Source organism: Bombina bombina, chromosome 6, assembly GCF_027579735.1.
Source record: "Bombina bombina isolate aBomBom1 chromosome 6, aBomBom1.pri, whole genome shotgun sequence".
Lineage (NCBI taxonomy): Eukaryota > Metazoa > Chordata > Amphibia > Anura > Bombinatoridae > Bombina > Bombina bombina.
In genome coordinates this window covers 760,554,686-760,572,264 of record NC_069504.1, presented here as the reverse complement: position 1 = coordinate 760,572,264, position 17,579 = coordinate 760,554,686, and the positions used below count along the sequence as shown (strand labels likewise).

Below are 17,579 nucleotides of genomic sequence, written 5' to 3'. Positions count from 1 at the left end.
CCAGTAGATAGCCAATTCACTGCTGTATGTGTCAGGAAGAGGCTAGGGACCAGTCTCTGCAAAACCTGTGGCAGGTCTGTGACTTACTTCCACTGAGTGTAAATGTACAGTATATTAATATAACAATGTTGGTTGTGCAAAGCTGGGGAATGGGTAGTAAAGGCATTATCTATCTTTTTAAACAATAACACTTTTAGTGTTGACGGTCCCTTTAAAAATGTATAACTGTGCACAAACATACTGTGTGATCAAAATATGTGAATGAACATGTAGCCCCTTACAAACAATCTGTATGTGTTTACCTGTGTACATTAAAAAAAAATGTACCTACTAATAGATCGTGCGCTATGTGAGTGTACAAACTGTATTTATCTGACAGACAGGTGAAAGAGCTTTGGGAATCTTTGCCTCCTCCCAGTGGCCAGGAGTTGAGTATCAGGAGTAATGGCGCGTAGACTCTCAACACCTTATGAAATAAATCATTTTCTCCCACATGTAACATTTATAATGTATATATAAATATACTCCTTCAAATAACACATAGACATTCAGTAACTCTCAACATGTAATTTTAATTTAGACTAGGATAAAGCAATTTTCCATCTAATTGTAAAAAACATAATTTATGCTTACCTGATAAATTCCTTTCTTCTGTTGTGTGATCAGTCCACGGGTCATCATTACTTCTGGGATATAACTCCTCCCCAACAGGAAATGCAAGAGGATTCACCCAGCAGAGCTGTACATAGCTCCTCCCCTCTACGTCAGTCCCAGTCATTCGACCAAGAATCAACGAGAAAGGAGTAACCAAGGGTGAAGTGGTGACTGGAGTATAATTTAAAAAATATTTACCTGCCTTAAAAAGAGGGCGGGCCGTGGACTGATCACACAACAGAAGAAAGGAATTTATCAGGTAAGCATAAATTATGTTTTCTTCTGTTATGTGTGATCAGTCCACGGGTCATCATTACTTCTGGGATACCAATACCAAAGCAAAAGTACACGGATGACGGGAGGGATAGGCAGGCTCACTATACAGAAGGAACCACTGCCTGAAGAACCTTTCTCCCAAAAATAGCCTCCGAAGAAGCAAAAGTGTCAAATTTGTAAAATTTGGAAAAAGTATGAAGCGAAGACCAAGTTGCAGCCTTGCAAATCTGTTCAACAGAGGCCTCATTCTTAAAGGCCCAAGTGGAAGCCACAGCTCTAGTGGAGTGAGCTGAAATTCTTTCAGGAGGCTGCTGTCCAGCAGTCTCATAGGCTAAACGTATTATGCTACGAAGCCAAAAAGATAGAGAGGTAGCAGAAGCTTTTTGACCTCTCCTCTGTCCAGAATAAATGACAAACAGGGAAGAAGTTTGGCGAAAATCTTTAGTTGCCTGCAAGTAGAACTTGAGGGCACGAACTACATCCAGATTGTGTAGAAGACGTTCCTTCTTTGAAGAAGGATTTGGACACAAGGATGGAACAACAATCTCTTGATTGATATTCCTGTTAGTGACTACCTTAGGTAAGAACCCAGGTTTAGTACGCAGAACTACCTTGTCTGAGTGAAAAATCAGGTAAGGAGAATCACAATGTAAGGCTGATAACTCAGAGACTCTTCGAGCCGAGGAAATAGCCATTAAAAACAGAACTTTCCAAGATAACAATTTTATATCAATGGAATGAAGGGGTTCAAACGGAACACCCTGTAAAACGTTAAGAACTAAGTTTAAACTCCATGGCGGAGCAACAGCTTTAAACACAGGCTTGATCCTAGTTAAAGCCTGACAAAAGGCCTGGACGTCTGGATTTTCTGACAGACGCCTGTGTAACAAGATGGACAGAGCTGAAATCTGTCCCTTTAATGAACTAGCTGATAAACCCTTTTCTAAACCTTCTTGTAGAAAGGACAATATCCTAGGGATCCTAACCTTACTCCAGGAGTAACCCTTGGATTCACACCAGTATAGGTATTTACGCCATATTTTATGGTAAATCCTTCTGGTAACAGGTTTCCTAGCCTGTATCAGGGTATCAATAACCGACTCAGAAAAACCACGTTTTGATAAAATCAAGCGTTCAATTTCCAAGCAGTCAGCTTCAGAGAAGTTAGATTTTGATGTTTGAATGGACCCTGTATCAGAAGGTCCTGTCTTAGAGGTAGAGACCAAGGCGGACAGGATGACATGTCCACTAGATCTGCATACCAAGTCCTGCGCGGCCATGCAGGCGCTATTAGAATCACTGATGCTCTCTCCTGTTTGATTTTGGCAATCAATCGAGGAAGCAGCGGGAAGGGCGGGAAGACATAAGCCATCCCGAAGTTCCAAGGTGCTGTCAAAGCATCTATCAGAGCCGCTCCCGGATCCCTGGATCTGGACCCGTAGCAAGGAAGTTTGGCGTTCTGGCGAGACGCCATGAGATCTATCTCTGGTCTGCCCCAACGTCGAAGTATTTGGGCAAAGACCTCCGGATGAAGTTCCCACTCCCCCGGATGAAAAGTCTGGCGACTCAAGAAATCCGCCTCCCAGTTCTCCACTCCCGGGATGTGGATTGCTGACAGGTGGCAAGAGTGAGACTCTGCCCAGCGAATTATCTTTGATACTTCCATCATTGCTAGGGAGCTTCTTGTCCCTCCCTGATGGTTGATGTAAGCTACAGTCGTGATGTTGTCCGACTGAAACCTGATGAACCCCCGAGTTGTTAATTGGGGCCAAGCCAGAAGGGCATTGAGAACTGCTCTCAATTCCAGATGTTTATTGGAAGGAGACTCTCCTCCTGATTCCATAGTCCCTGAGCCTTCAGAGAATTCCAGACAGCGCCCCAACCTAGTAGGCTGGCGTCTGTTGTTACAATTGTCCAGTCTGGCCTGCTGAATGGCATCCCCCTGGACAGGTGTGGCCGATAAAGCCACCATAGAAGAGAATTTCTGGTCTCTTGATTCAGATTCAGAGTAGGGGACAAATCTGAGTAATCCCCATTCCACTGACTTAGCATGCACAATTGCAGCGGTCTGAGGTGTAGGCGTGCAAAAGGTACTATGTCCATTGCCGCTACCATTAAGCCGATCACCTCCATGCATTGAGCTACTGACGGGTGTTGAATGGAATGAAGGACACGGCATGCATTTTGAAGTTTTGATAACCTGTCTTCTGTCAGGTAAATCTTCATTTCTACAGAATCTATAAGAGTCCCCAAGAATGGAACTCTTGTGAGAGGAAAAAGAGAACTCTTCTTTTCGTTCACTTTCCATCCATGCGACCTTAGAAATGCCAGAACTAACTCTGTATGAGACTTGGCAGTTTGAAAGCTTGAAGCTTGTATTAGAATGTCGTCTAGGTACGGAGCTACCGAAATCCCTCGTGGTCTTAGTACCGCCAGAAGGGCACCTAGAATATTTGTGAAGATTCTTGGGGCCGTAGCCAATCCGAATGGAAGAGCTACAAACTGGTAGTGCCTGTCTAGGAAGGCAAACCGTAGATACCGGTGATGATCTTTGTGGATCGGTATGTGAAGGTAAGCATCTTTTAAATCCACTGTGGTCATGTACTGACCCTTTTGGATCATGGGCAAGATTGTCCGAATAGTTTCCATTTTGAACGATGGAACTCTTAGGAATTTGTTTAGAATCTTTAAATCTAAGATTGGCCTGAAAGTTCCCTCTTTTTTGGGAACCACAAACAGGTTTGAGTAGAACCCTTGTCCTTGTTCCGACCGCGGAACCGGATGGATCACTCCCATTAATAACAGATCTTGTACACAGCGTAGAAACGCTTCTTTCTTTATCTGGTTTTTTGACAACCTTGACAGATGAAATCTCCCTCTTGGGGGAGATAATTTGAAGTCTAGAAGGTATCCCTGAGATATGATCTCTAGCGCCCAGGGATCCTGAACATCTCTTGCCCAGGCCTGGGCGAAGAGAGAAAGTCTGCCCCCCACTAGATCCGGTCCCGGATCGGGGGCTCTCGGTTCATGCTGTCTTTGGGGCAGCAGCAGGTTTCCTGGCCTGTTTGCCCTTGTTCCAGGACTGGTTAGGCTTCCAGCCTTGCCTGTAACGAGCAACAGCTCCTTCCTGTTTTGGTGTAGTGGAGGTTGATGCTGCTCCCGTCTTGAAATTCCGAAAGGGACGAAAATTAGACTGTCTAGCCTTAGCTTTGGCTTTGTCTTGAGGTAGGGCGTGGCCCTTACCTCCTGTAATGTCAGCGATAATTTCTTTCAAACCGGGCCCAAATAAGGACTGCCCCTTGAAAGGTATATTAAGTAATTTGGACTTAGAAGTAACATCAGCTGACCAGGATTTTAGCCACAGTGCCCTACGTGCCTGTATGGCGAATCCTGAGTTCTTAGCCGTAAGTTTGGTTAAATGTACTACGGCCTCCGAAATGAATGAATTAGCTAGTTTAAGGACTCTAAGCCTGTCCATAATGTCGTCTAGCGTAGATGAACTAAGGTTCTCTTCCAGAGACTCAATCCAAAATGCTGCCGCAGCCGTAATCGGCGCGATACATGCAAGGGGTTGCAATATAAAACCTTGTTGAACAAACATTTTCTTAAGGTAACCCTCTAATTTTTTATCCATTGGATCTGAAAAAGCACAGCTATCCTCCACCGGGATAGTGGTACGCTTAGCTAAAGTAGAAACTGCTCCCTCCACCTTAGGGACCGTTTGCCATAAGTCCCGAGTGGTGGCGTCTATTGGAAACATCTTTCTAAATATTGGAGGGGGTGAGAACGGCACACCGGGTCTATCCCACTCCTTAGTAACAATTTCAGTTAATCTCTTAGGTATAGGAAAAACGTCAGTACTCGCCGGTACCGCAAAGTATTTATCCAACCTACACAGTTTCTCTGGTATTGCAACGGTGTTACAATCATTAAGAGCTGCTAAGACCTCCCCTAGTAATACACGGAGGTTCTCCAATTTAAATTTAAAATTTGAAATATCTGAGTCCAATCTGTTTGGATCAGAACCGTCACCCACAGAATGAAGCTCTCCGTCCTCATGCTCTGCAATCTGTGACGCAGTATCAGACATGGCCCTAGTATTGTCAGCGCACTCTGTTCTCACCCCAGAGTGATCACGCTTGCCTCTTAGTTCTGGTAATTTAGACAAAACTTCAGTCATAACAGCAGCCATATCATGTAATGTTATCTGTAATGGCCGCCCAGATGTACTAGGCGCCATAATATCACTCACCTCCCGGGCGGGAGATGCAGGTACTGCCGCGTGAGGCGAGTTAGTCGGCATAACTCTCCCTTCGCAGTTTGGTGAAATTTGTTCACATTGTACCGATTGACTTTTATTTAAAGTAGCATCAATACAGTTAGTACATAAATTTCTATTGGGCTCCACCTTGGCATTGGAACAAATGACACAGATATTTTCCTCTGAGTCAAACATGTTTAACCCACTAGGAATAACTTGCAACCTGGTTATAATCTTTTTTAGCAAAAACGTACTGTGCCTCAAAGAGGTACTTAAACGATTAAATGACAGTTGAGATAATGAACTGAAAAACAGTTATAGCATCAACTTTAAAATAACACAACTTTTAGCAAAGGTTTGTTCCCATTAGTAAATAGCAATAACTAAATTTACATAAAATTACAGAGAAACGTTTTTATTCACAGTCAATATAAAATTCTCACAGCTCTGCTGAGAGAATGTACCTCCCTTCAAAGAAGTTTGAAGACCCCTGAGATCTGTCAGAGATGAGCCGGATCATGCAGGAAATATAATAGTAGCTGACTGGAAATTTTTTGATGCGTAACAAAGAGCGCCAAAAACGGCCCCTCCCTCTCACACACAGCAGTGAAGAGAAACGAAACTGTCACAATTTAAAGCAAACTGCCAAGTGGAAAATAATGCCCAAACATTTATTCACTCAGTACCTCAGCAATGTAAACGATTCTACATTCCAGCAAAAACGTTTAACATGATAATACTTATTAAAAGGATTAGTAACCTTAACAGAGTAGTTCCGGTGAAATACCATTCCCAGAATACTGAAGTGTATACATACATGTCATTATAACGGTATAGCAGGATTTTCTCATCAATTCCATTCAGAAAATAAAAACTGCTACATACCTCAATGCAGATTCATCTGCCCGCTGTCCCCTGATCTGAAGCTTTTACCTCCCTCAGATGGCCGAGAACAGCAATATGATCTTAACTACTCCGGTTAAAATCATAGTAAAAAACTCTGGTAGATTCTTCCTCAAAGTCTGCCAGAGAAGTAATAACACGCTCCGGTGTTATTGTAAAATAACAAACTTTTGATTGAAGTCATAAAAACTAAGTATAATCACCATAGTCCTCTCACACATCCTATCTAGTCGTTGGGTGCAAGAGAATGACTGGGACTGACGTAGAGGGGAGGAGCTATGTACAGCTCTGCTGGGTGAATCCTCTTGCATTTCCTGTTGGGGAGGAGTTATATCCCAGAAGTAATGATGACCCGTGGACTGATCACACATAACAGAAGAAATATGAATATATTTTTTTCAATTGCTGTTATACAAGTTTTTTTAAGTTTTATGAGGGAAGGTAGTTTTATTTGAGTGAGTCTTCAATATTAAGAAAATTCAAGATCTTATATCATGTAACAACAGTCCTTCCAATTTTAGTCTGTTCATAATTAACATGAGTAAACAATATTAAAGAATTTTTAAACATGCCTGTAGTTGCCAAGCTTGACCCAAACAATTTGCTTGAAGTGTAGCTTTTTGCCGATTCTGCAGTCATTGCATCTCCAGGATCCCTGAGGCATTTCGATGTTGAGACAGGATGGATGAAAAGCAGCCGGACATGACTCACAACATAGGAGCTTGCCACCTCCTCGGATGAACAAAGAAAACATTGTTAAGATCATTCGCTTTGGATTAAAGGCTACCTTATGTGCTTCTAGTAGTTCAAAGGAAACAAAGTTACGTGCACACAGAAAAAACATAATTTATGTAAGAACTTACCTGATAAATTCATTTCTTTCATATTGGCAAGAGTCCATGAGCTAGTGACGTATGGGATATACAATCCTACCAGAAGGGGCAAAGTATCCCAAACCTCAAAATGCCTATAAATACACCCCTCACCACACCCACAATCCAGTTTAACGAATAGCCAAGAAGTGGGGTGATAAAAAAAGGAGTAAAAAGCATCAACAAAGGAATTTGGAAATAATTGTGCTTTATACAAAAAAATCACAACCACCATAAAAAAGGGGGTGGGCCTCATGGACTCTTGCCAATATGAAAGAAATTAATTTATCAGGTAAGTTCTTACATAAATTATGTTTTCTTTCATGTATTTGGCAAGATTCTATGACCTAGTGACGTATGGGATAGCAATACCTAAGATGAGGAACTCCACGCAAGAGTCACTAGAGAGGGAGGGATAAAAATAAAAACATCCATTTTCCGCTGAAAAAATAAATCCACAACCCAAAATATAAGTTAATTCTCATAAATGTGAGGAAAAAAATTAAATCAAAAGCAGAAAAATCAAACTGAAACAGCTGACTGAAGAACTTTTCTACCAAAAACTGCTTCCGAAGAAGCAAATACATCAAAATGGTAGAATTTAGTAAATGTATGCAAAGAAGACCAAGTAGCAGCTTTGCAAATCTAATCAACTGAAGCTTCATTCATAAAAGCCTAGAAAGTGGAAACTGATCAAGTAGAATGAGCTGTAATTCACTTAGGCGAGGTTTGACCCGACTCCAAATAGGCTTGATGAATCAAAATTTTTAACCACGAGGCCAAGGAAACGGCAGAAGCCTTCTGACCTTTCCTGGAACCAGAAAAGATAACAAATAGACTAAAAGTCTTCCTGAAATCTTTAGTAGCTTCAACATAATATTTCAAAGCTCTCACCACAAGAATGTAAAGATCTCTCCAAAGAATTCTTAGGATTAGGACACAAGGAAGGAACAACAATTTCTCTATTAATGTTGTTAGAATTTACAACCTTAGGTAGGAATTTAAATGAAGTCCGCAAAACTGCCTTATTATGATGAAAAATTAGAAAAGGAGATTAACAAGAGAGAGAGGATAATTCAGAAACTCTTCTAGCAGAAGAGATGGCCAAAAGAAACAACACTTTCCAAGAAAGTAGTTTAATGTCCAAAGAATGCATAGGCTCAAACGGAGGAGCCTGTAAAGCCTTCAAAAATAAATTAAGACTCCAAGGAGGAGAGATTGATTTAATGACAGGCTTGATACGAACCAAAGCCTGCACAAAACATTGAATATCAGGAAGTTTAGCAATCTTTCTATGAAATAAAACAGAAAGAGCAGAGATTTGTCCTTTCAATGAACTTGCAGACAAACCTTTATCCAAACCATTCTGAAGAAACTGTAAAATTCTAGGAATTCTAAAAGAATGCCAAGAGAATTTATGAGAAGAACACCATGAAATGTAAGTCTTCCAAACTCGATAATAAATCTTTCTAGAAACAGATTTACGAGCCTGCAACATAGTATTAATCACTGAGTCAGAGAAACCTCTATGACTAATCACTAAGTGTTCAATTCCCATACCTTCAAAATTAATGATTTGAGATCCTGATGGAAAAACGGACCTTGAGATAGAAGGTCTGGCCTTAATGGAAGTGGCCAAGGTTGGCAACTGGACATCGGAACAAAATCTGCATACCAAAACCTGTGAGGCCATGCTGGAGCCACCAGCAGCACAAACAATTGTTCCATGATGATTTTGGAGATCATTCTTGGAAGAGGAACTAGAGGCAGGAAAATATAAACAGGTTGATAACACCAAGGAAGTGTCAACGCATCCACTGCTTCCGCATGAGGATCCCTGGATCTGGACAGGTATCTGGGAAGTTTCTAGTTTATATGAGAAGCCATCAGATCTATTTCTGGAAGACCCCAAATCTGAACAACATGAGAAAACACATCTGGATGGAGGGACCACTCCCCTGGATGTAAAGTCTGATGGCTGAAATAATCCACTTCCCAATTGTCTATAGCTGGGATATGAACCGCAGAAATTAGACAGGAGCTGGATTCCGCCCAAGCAAGTATCCGGGATACTTCCTTCATAGCTTAGGGGCACTGAGTCCCACCCTGATGATTGACATATGCCACAGTTGTGATATTGTCTGTCTGTAAACAAATGAACGGTTCTCTCTTCAACAGAGGCCAAATCTGAAGAGCCCTGAAAATCCCACGGAGTTCCAAAATATTGATTGGTAATCTCGCCTCTTGAGATTTCCAAACCCCTTGTGCTATCAGAGATCCCCAAACAGCTCCCCAACCTGAAAGACTCATCTGTTGATATCACAGTCCAGGTTGGACGAACAAAAGAGGCCCCTAGAACTAATCGATGGTGATTTAACCACCAAGTCAGAGATAGTCGAACATTGGGATTTAAGGATAATAATTGTGATATCCTTGTATAATCCCTGCACCGTTGGTTCAGCATACAAAGCTGGAGAGGTCTCATATGAAAACGAGCAAAGGGGATCGCGTCCGACGCTGCAGTCATGAGACCTAAAACTTCCATGCTCATAGTTACTGAAGGGAATGACTGAGACTGAAGGTTACGACAGGCTGAAACCAATTTTAAATGTCTCTTGTCTGTAAGAGACAAAGTAATGGACACTGAATCTATCTGGAAACCTAAAAAGGTGACCCTTGTCTGAGGAATCAAATAACTTTTTGGTAAATTGATCCTCCAAACATATTTTCAAAGAAACAACACTAGTTCATTTGTGTGATATTCTGCATAATGTAAAGACTGAGCTAGTACCAAGATATCATCCAAATAAGGAAACACCGCAATACCCTGATCTCTGATTACAGAGAGTAGGGCACCGAGAACCTTTGAAAAGATTCTTGGAGCTGTTGCTAGGCCAAAAGGAAGAGCGACAAATTGGTAATGCTTGTCTAGAAAAGAGAATCTCAGAAACTGATAATGATCTGGATGAATCAGAATATGAAGATATGCATCCTGTAAGTCTATTGTGGACATATAATGCCCGTGCTGAACAAAAGGCAGAATAGTCCTTATAGTCACCATTTTGAAAGTTGGTACACTTACAGAACGATTGAAAAAATTCACATCCAGAACTGGTCTGAATTAATTTTCTTTCTTTAATTTCATGAAACGGAACCGGCATGATTACCCCTGAAAACTCCAGGTCTGAAACACACTTCAGGAAAGCCTGAACCTTACTGGATTTGCTGGGATGCGTGAGAGAAAATATCTTCTCACAGGAGGTCTTACTCTGAATCCTATTCAGTACCCCTGAGAGACAATACTCAGAATCCATTGATTTTGAACAGAATTTGTCCAAGCATCCTTGAAAAATCTTAATCTGCCCCCTACCAGCTGATCTGGAATGAGGGCCGCACCTTCATGCGGACTTGGAGGCTGGCTTTGGTTTCTTAAATGACTTGCATTTATTCCAACTTGAAGAAGGTTTCCAACGGGAAACAGATTCCTTGGGGGAAGTATTATGTTTCTGTTCCTTAATTTGTCGAAAGGAACAAAAATGGTTAGAAGCTTTAGATTTACCCTTAGGTCTTTTAACCTGAGGCAAAAAAAACTCCCTCCCCCCCCCAGTGACAGTTGAAATAATCGAATCCAACTGAGAACCAAATAACTTATTACCTTGGAAAGAAAGAGATAGCAATCTAGACTTAGAAGTCATGTGAGCATTCCAAGATTTAAGCCACAGAGCTCTTCTAGCTAAAATAGTTAAAGACAGATTTAACATCAATTTTGATGATATAAAAAAATGGCATCACAAATAAAATGATTAGCATGTTGAAGCAAGAGAACAATGCTAGGCAAATTATAATTCAATTATTGTTGAGCTAAATTTCCCAACCAAAAAGTTGATGCAGCTGCAACATCAGCCAAAAAATTGCAGGCCTGAGAAGATGACCAGAATATAAATAGGCTTTCCTTAGATAAGATTCAAGTTTCCTATCTAAAGGTTCTTTAAAAGAAGTACTATCTTCCATAGGAATAGTAGTACGTTTAGCAAGAGTAGAGATAGCCACATCAACTTTGGAGATCTTTTTCTAAAACTCCAATGTAACTGCTGGCAAAGAATACAATTTTTTAAACCTTGAAGAAGGAATAAAAGTACCACCATGCCTATTCCATTCCTTAGAAATCATATCAGAAATAGCATCAGGAACTGGAAAAACCTCTGGAGTAACCATAGGAGGTTTATAAACAGAATTTAAATGTTTACTAGTTTTAGTATCAAGAGAACTAGTTTCCTCATTATCCAATGTAATCAACACTTCTTTTAATAAAGAACAAATTTACTCCATTTTAAATAAATAAGTAGATTTGTCAGTGTCAATATCTGAGGAAGGATCTTCTGAATCAGATAGATCCTCATCAGAGGAGGATAATTCAGGATGTTGTCGGTCATTTGAAATTTCATCAGCTTAAAGGGACACTGAACCCAAAAATGTTATCAGGCAGCAGGGGTTCCAACAGTGATTTCTGAGACAGGATCAGATTGAGACATCTTGCAAAATGTAAGATACAAAATAACATATAGGGGGCGGAGCTTGGCCGCACAGGGTAATGGCCGCAGAGTAGCATAGCTTTTAGGCCAAGATCCTCCAGCAAGGCACTTAATAGTCAGCAAGCAGGGTCACTATAACTACAAAGCAACCGGAAAGGGACCCAAACAAGAGAGCATATTTGGAAAGCTCAGAAAGCCCATTGCCGCAATGCCAGAACCCCAGAAAGATATGTGAAGGCCGCAGATAGAACAGAGTGGCCGCCACGTGGAAGTTTGCCGAGTAAAGTGGATAGCGGGGTCAGATTGGAATATGGTCAGCAGCTGGCATATAACAAGTGGCTATACATCCCCACAAAACTTACAACATACCACCATAGATCCGGAGTAGCGGAGAGGCGCATGCCGTGCTAGCGCTAGTACTGAGCCCGGAGACCCGCGACAGTCACATGGGCAGACGCCGGGAGAAGAAACAAGCAGGTAAAATTGAAGTGCGGTCAGGAGCTGGCACCCCGCTGGTAACCGCGGTCTAAAATAGAGCAGATCGAGAATGAGAGCAGAGGAGGGCTGAGTCAATAGGCAGTAAAAAGGATCTAAGGTGCAATAAGAACGGCTGCATAAGAATAATACAGTGTGCAGACAGGCCTAGATCTCTCAGCTACCACACTAACAAGCTCACAAATCTGCAGAGTAAAACACAGGTCAAAAGCAAAAAAACAGTCTAAAATAAGGTACATTGATCTTTATATACATATACCTTTCAAACACATCAGTAGCAAAGGCAACTGCAATATAAAACAGAAACAGTTACACACAAGCCCTCTATTCACAGAAAGCCACAATCAAAGGTGTTCATTAAAATACAAGAACAGAAGGGGGAAAAAAAACATAATTTATGCTTACCTGATAAAATTATTTCTCTTGTAGTGTGTTCAGTCCACGGGTCATCCATTACTTATGGGATATATTCTTCTTCCCAACAGGAAGTTGCAAGAGGATCACCCAAGCAGAGCTGCTATATAGCTCCTCCCCTCACATGTCATATCCAGTCATACGACCGAAACAAGACGAGAAAGGAGAAACTATAAGGTGCAGTGGTGACTGGAGTTATAATTTTAAAATTTAGAACCTGCCTTAAAAAGACAGGGCGGGCCGTGGACTGAACACACTACAAGATAAATAAATTTATCAGGTAAGCATAAATTATGTTTTCTCTTGTTAAGTGTGTTCAGTCCACGGGTCATCCATTACTTATGGGATACCCATACCAAAGCTAAGTACACGGATGAAGGGAGGGACAAGGCAGGAACATTAAAAAGAAGGAACCACTGCCTGTAGAACCTTTCTCCCAAAACCAGCCTCCGAAGAAGCGAAAGTGTCAAATTTGTAAAATTTGGAAAAAGTATGAAGTGAAGACCAAGTTGCAGCCTTGCAAATCTGTTCAACAGAGGCCTCATTCTTAAAGGCCCAGGTGGAAGCCACAGCTCTAGTGGAATGAGCTGTAATTCTTTCAGGAGGCTGCTGTCCAGCAGTCTCATAGGCTAAACGTATTATGCTACGAAGCCAAAAAGAGAGAGAGGTAGCCGAAGCCTTTTGACCTCTCCTTTGTCCAGAGTAAACGACAAACAGAGAAGAAGTTTGTCTAAAATCTTTAGTTGCCTGTAAGTAGAACTTCAGAGCACGGACCACGTCTAGATTATGCAAAAGACGTTCCTTCTTTGAAGAAGGATTAGGACATAATGATGGAACAACAATCTCTTGATTGATATTCCTGTTAGAAACAACCTTAGGTAAAAACCCAGGTTTAGTACGCAGTACTACCTTATCTGAATGAAAGATCAGATAAGGAGAATCACAATGTAAGGCAGATAACTCAGAGACTCTTCGAGCCGAGGAAATAGCCATCAAAAACAGAACTTTCCAAGATAAAAGTTTAATATCAGTGGAATGAAGGGGTTCAAACGGAACACCCTGAAGAACTTTAAGAACCAAGTTTAAGCTCCATGGAGGAGCAACAGCGTTAAACACAGGCTTAATTCTAGCCAAAGCCTGACAAAAGGCCTGGAAGTCTGGATTATCTGCCAGACGTTTGTGTAAAAGAATAGACAGAGCTGAAATCTGTCCCTTTAGCGAACTAGCGGACAAACCTTTTTCTAAACCCTCTTGTAGAAAAGCCAATATCCTAGGAATCCTAACCTTACTCCATGAGTAACTCTTTGATTCACACCAATATAAATATTTACGCCATATCTTATGGTAAATCTTTCTGGTCACAGGTTTCCGAGCCTGTATTAATGTATCAATAACCGAATCCGAAAACCCCCGCTTAGATAGAATCAAGCGTTCAATTTCCAGGCAGTCAGCCTCAGAGAAATTAGGTTTGGGTGGTTGAAAGGACCCTGAATTAGAAGGTCCTGCCTCAGAGGAAGAGACCATGGTGGACAGGACGACATGTCCACTAGGTCTGCATACCAGGTCCTGCGTGGCCACGCAGGCGCTATCAGAATTACCGATGCCCTCTCCTGTTTGATCCTGGCAATCAGTCGAGGTAGCAACGGAAATGGTGGAAACACATAAGCTATGTTGAAAACCCAAGGGGCTGCTAATGCATCTACCAGCACCGCTCCTGGGTCCCTGGACCTGGATCCGTAACAAGGAAGCTTTGCGTTCTGGCGAGATGCCATGAGATCCAGATCCGGTTTGCCCCAACGACGAATCAGTTGAGCAAATACCTCCGGGTGAAGTTCCCACTCTCCCGGATGAAAAGTCTGGCGACTTAGGAAATCCGCCTCCCAGTTCTCTACGCCTGGGATGTAAATCGCTGACAGGTGGCAAGAGTGAGACTCTGCCCAGCGAATTATCTTCGAGACTTCCAACATCGCTAGGGAACTCCTGGTTCCCCCTTGATGATTGATGTAAGCCACAGTCGTGATATTGTCCGACTGAAATCTGATGAACCTCAGTCTTGCTAACTGAGGCCAAGCTAGAAGAGCATTGAATATTGCTCTTAATTCCAGAATGTTTATTGGAAGGAGTTTCTCCTCCTGAGTCCACGAACCCTGAGCCTTCAGGGAATTCCAGACTGCTCCCCAGCCTAGAAGGCTGGCATCCGTTGTTACAATCGTCCAATCTGGTCTGCAAAAGGTCATTCCTTTGGACAGATGAACCGGTGACAACCACCAGAGAAGAGAATCTCTGGTCTTCTGGTCCAGATTTAGCAAAGGGGACAGATCTGAGTAATCCCTGTTCCATTGACTGAGCATGCATAGTTGCAGCGGTCTGAGATGCAGGCACGCAAATGGCACTATGTCCATTGCCGCGACCATTAAGCCGATTACCTCCATGCACTGAGCTACTGATGGGCTTGGAATGGAATGAAGGACACGGCAAGCATTGAGAATCTTTGATAACCTGGACTCCGTCAGGTAAATCTTCATCTCTACAGAATCTATAAGAGTCCCTAGAAAAGGAACCCTTGTGAGTGGTAACAGAGAACTCTTTTCCACGTTCACTTTCCACCCATGCGACCTCAGAAATGCAAGAACTATCTCTGTATGAGACTCTGCATTCTGAAAACTTGACGCTTGTATCAGAATGTCGTCTAGGTACGGAGCCACCGCTATGCCTCGTGGTCTTAGTACCGCCAGAAGTGAGCCCAGAACCTTCGTAAAAATTCTCGGGGCCGTGGCTAACCCGAAGGGAAGAGCCACAAACTGGTAATGCCTGTCTAGAAAGGCAAACCTTAGGTACCGATAATGATCTTTGTGAATCGGTATGTGAAGGTAAGCATCCTTTAAGTCCACTGTGGTCATATATTGACCCTCTTGGATCATGGGTAGGATGGTTCGAATGGTTTCCATCTTGAACGATGGTACCCTTAGGAATTTGTTTAAGATCTTTAAGTCCAAGATTGGTCTGAAGGTTCCCTCTTTTTTGGGAACCACAAATAGATTTGAGTAAAATCCTTGTCCCTGTTCCGATCGCGGAACTGAGTGGATCACTCCCATGATTAAGAGGTCTTGTACACATTGTAGAAATGCCTCTCTCTTTACTAGGTTTGTTGATAACCTCGAAAGATGGAACCTCCCTTGTGGTGGAGAGGTTTTGAAATCCAGAAGGTATCCCTGAGATATAATCTTCAACGTCCAGGGATCCTGCACATCTCTTGCCCAAGCCTGGGCGAAGAGAGAAAGTCTGCCCCCCACTAAATCCGTCTCCGGATAGGGGGTCCTGTCTTCATGCTGTCTTAGGGGCAGAAGTAGGCTTTCTGGCCTGCTTGCCCTTGTTCCATGACTGGTTGCCTTTTCAACCCTGTCTGTAACGAAAGGCACGAAAATTAGACTGTTTGGCCTTCGGTTTGGCCCTGTCCTGAGGAAGAGCGTGGCCCTTACCTCCCGTAATGTCAGCAATAATTTCCTTCAAGCCGGGCCCGAATAAGGTCTGCCCTTTGAAAGGAATGTTAAGTAGCTTAGACTTGGAAGTTACATCCGCTGACCAGGATTTAAGCCAGAGCGCTCTGCGCGCCTGTATGGCAAATCCGGAATTTTTAGCCGTAAGTTTGGTTAGATGTACTACGGCATCTGAAACAAACGCATTAGCTTGCTTAAGGGTTCTAACTTTGCTCAAAGCCTCATCCAATGGCTCTGTGCGAATCGCCTCTTCCAGAGACTCAAACCAGAATGCCGCTGCAGCCGTGACTGGCGCAATGCATGCAAGAGGCTGCAAAATAAAACCCTGTTGAACAAACATTTTCTTAAGATAACCCTCTAATTTTTTATCCATTGGATCTGAGAAAGCACAGCTATCCTCCACCGGGATAGTGGTACGCTTGGCTAAAGTAGAAACTGCTCCCTCCACCTTAGGGACCATCTGCCATAAGTCTCGTGTGGTGGCGTCTATAGGAAACATTTTTCTGAATATCGGGGGAGGGGAAAAAGGCACACCAGGTCTATCCCACTCCTTACTAATAATTTCTGTAAGTCTTTTTGGTATAGGAAAGACGTCAGTACACACCGGTACCGCATAGTATCTATCCAACCTACACAATTTCTCTGGGATTGCCACCGTGTCGCAATCATTCAGAGCCGCTAATACCTCCCCTAGTAACACACGGAGGTTCTCAAGCTTAAATTTAAAATTTGAAATTTCTGAATCCGGTCTACCGGATCAGAACCGTCACCGACAGAATGAAGCTCACCGTCCTCATGTTCTGCAAATTGTGACGCAGTATCAGACATGGCTCTCGTGTCATCAGCGCGCTCTGTCCTTAACCCAGAGCTATCGCGCTTGCCCCTCAATTCGGGCATATTATATAATACTTCTTTCATAACATTAGCCATATCATGTAAAGTGATTTGTAAGGGCCTAGATGTACTTGGCGTCTCAATCCTACGCATCTCCCGAGCGGGAGACGCAGGTACTGACACGTGAGGAGAGTTAGGCGGCATAACTTCCCCCTCGTTGTCTGGTGATAGTTTCTCTATCGGTACAGATTGACTTTTATTCAAAGCAATATCAATACAATTGGTACACATCGTTCTATTGGGCTCCACATTGGCTTTTGAACATGATGAACAAACAGTTTCCTCTGAATCAGACATGTTTAAACAGACGTAGCAATGAAACTAGCAAGCTTGGAAATCACTTTCAATAAGTTTACAAGCAATATAAAAAACGCTGCAGCGCTTCAAAAATACAGATATAATTAAACAATTCTTAACAAGAAGTGTAATATTAGCAGAGGATTGCACCCATTAGCAAAAGGATGATTAACCCCTCAATACCCAAAACGGATAAAACGGATATCAATTAAGATTTAACGCTTTTAATCACAGTCAAGCACACTGTCACAGATCTGCTGTGACTGATTACCTCCCTCAAAAATGAATTTTGCAGACCCCTGAGCTCTCTAGAGACGTCCTGGTCAAGGAGGAAGAAGCAGGAAGACTGTGCTTGAATTATAACTGTGCAACAAGGCGCTAAAACAAGGTCCCTCCCACTCCTATCACAACAGTGGGAGCCCTGATATAACGGTTCCATGCAGAAAATATATGTCAGCCATGTGGAAAAAAATCATGCCCAAAG

General features: G+C 42.4%; 1 protein-coding gene across 4 annotated transcripts in view; it reads right to left on the bottom strand.

The window, feature by feature from the left end:
• NSD3 (nuclear receptor binding SET domain protein 3) overlaps window positions 1-17,579 on the bottom strand; it is a 1,671,583-nt gene that overhangs the window by 730,226 nt on the left and 923,778 nt on the right. For 2 of the 4 annotated variants that reach the window (XM_053718034.1, XM_053718035.1), the window contains one exon: window positions 6,667-6,826. In XM_053718034.1, the coding sequence (XP_053574009.1) occupies window positions 6,667-6,826 (160 nt within the window). The remainder of the gene's footprint in view (window positions 1-6,666; window positions 6,827-17,579) is intronic. The other 2 variants (XM_053718036.1, XM_053718037.1) reach the window with 1 other exon arrangement.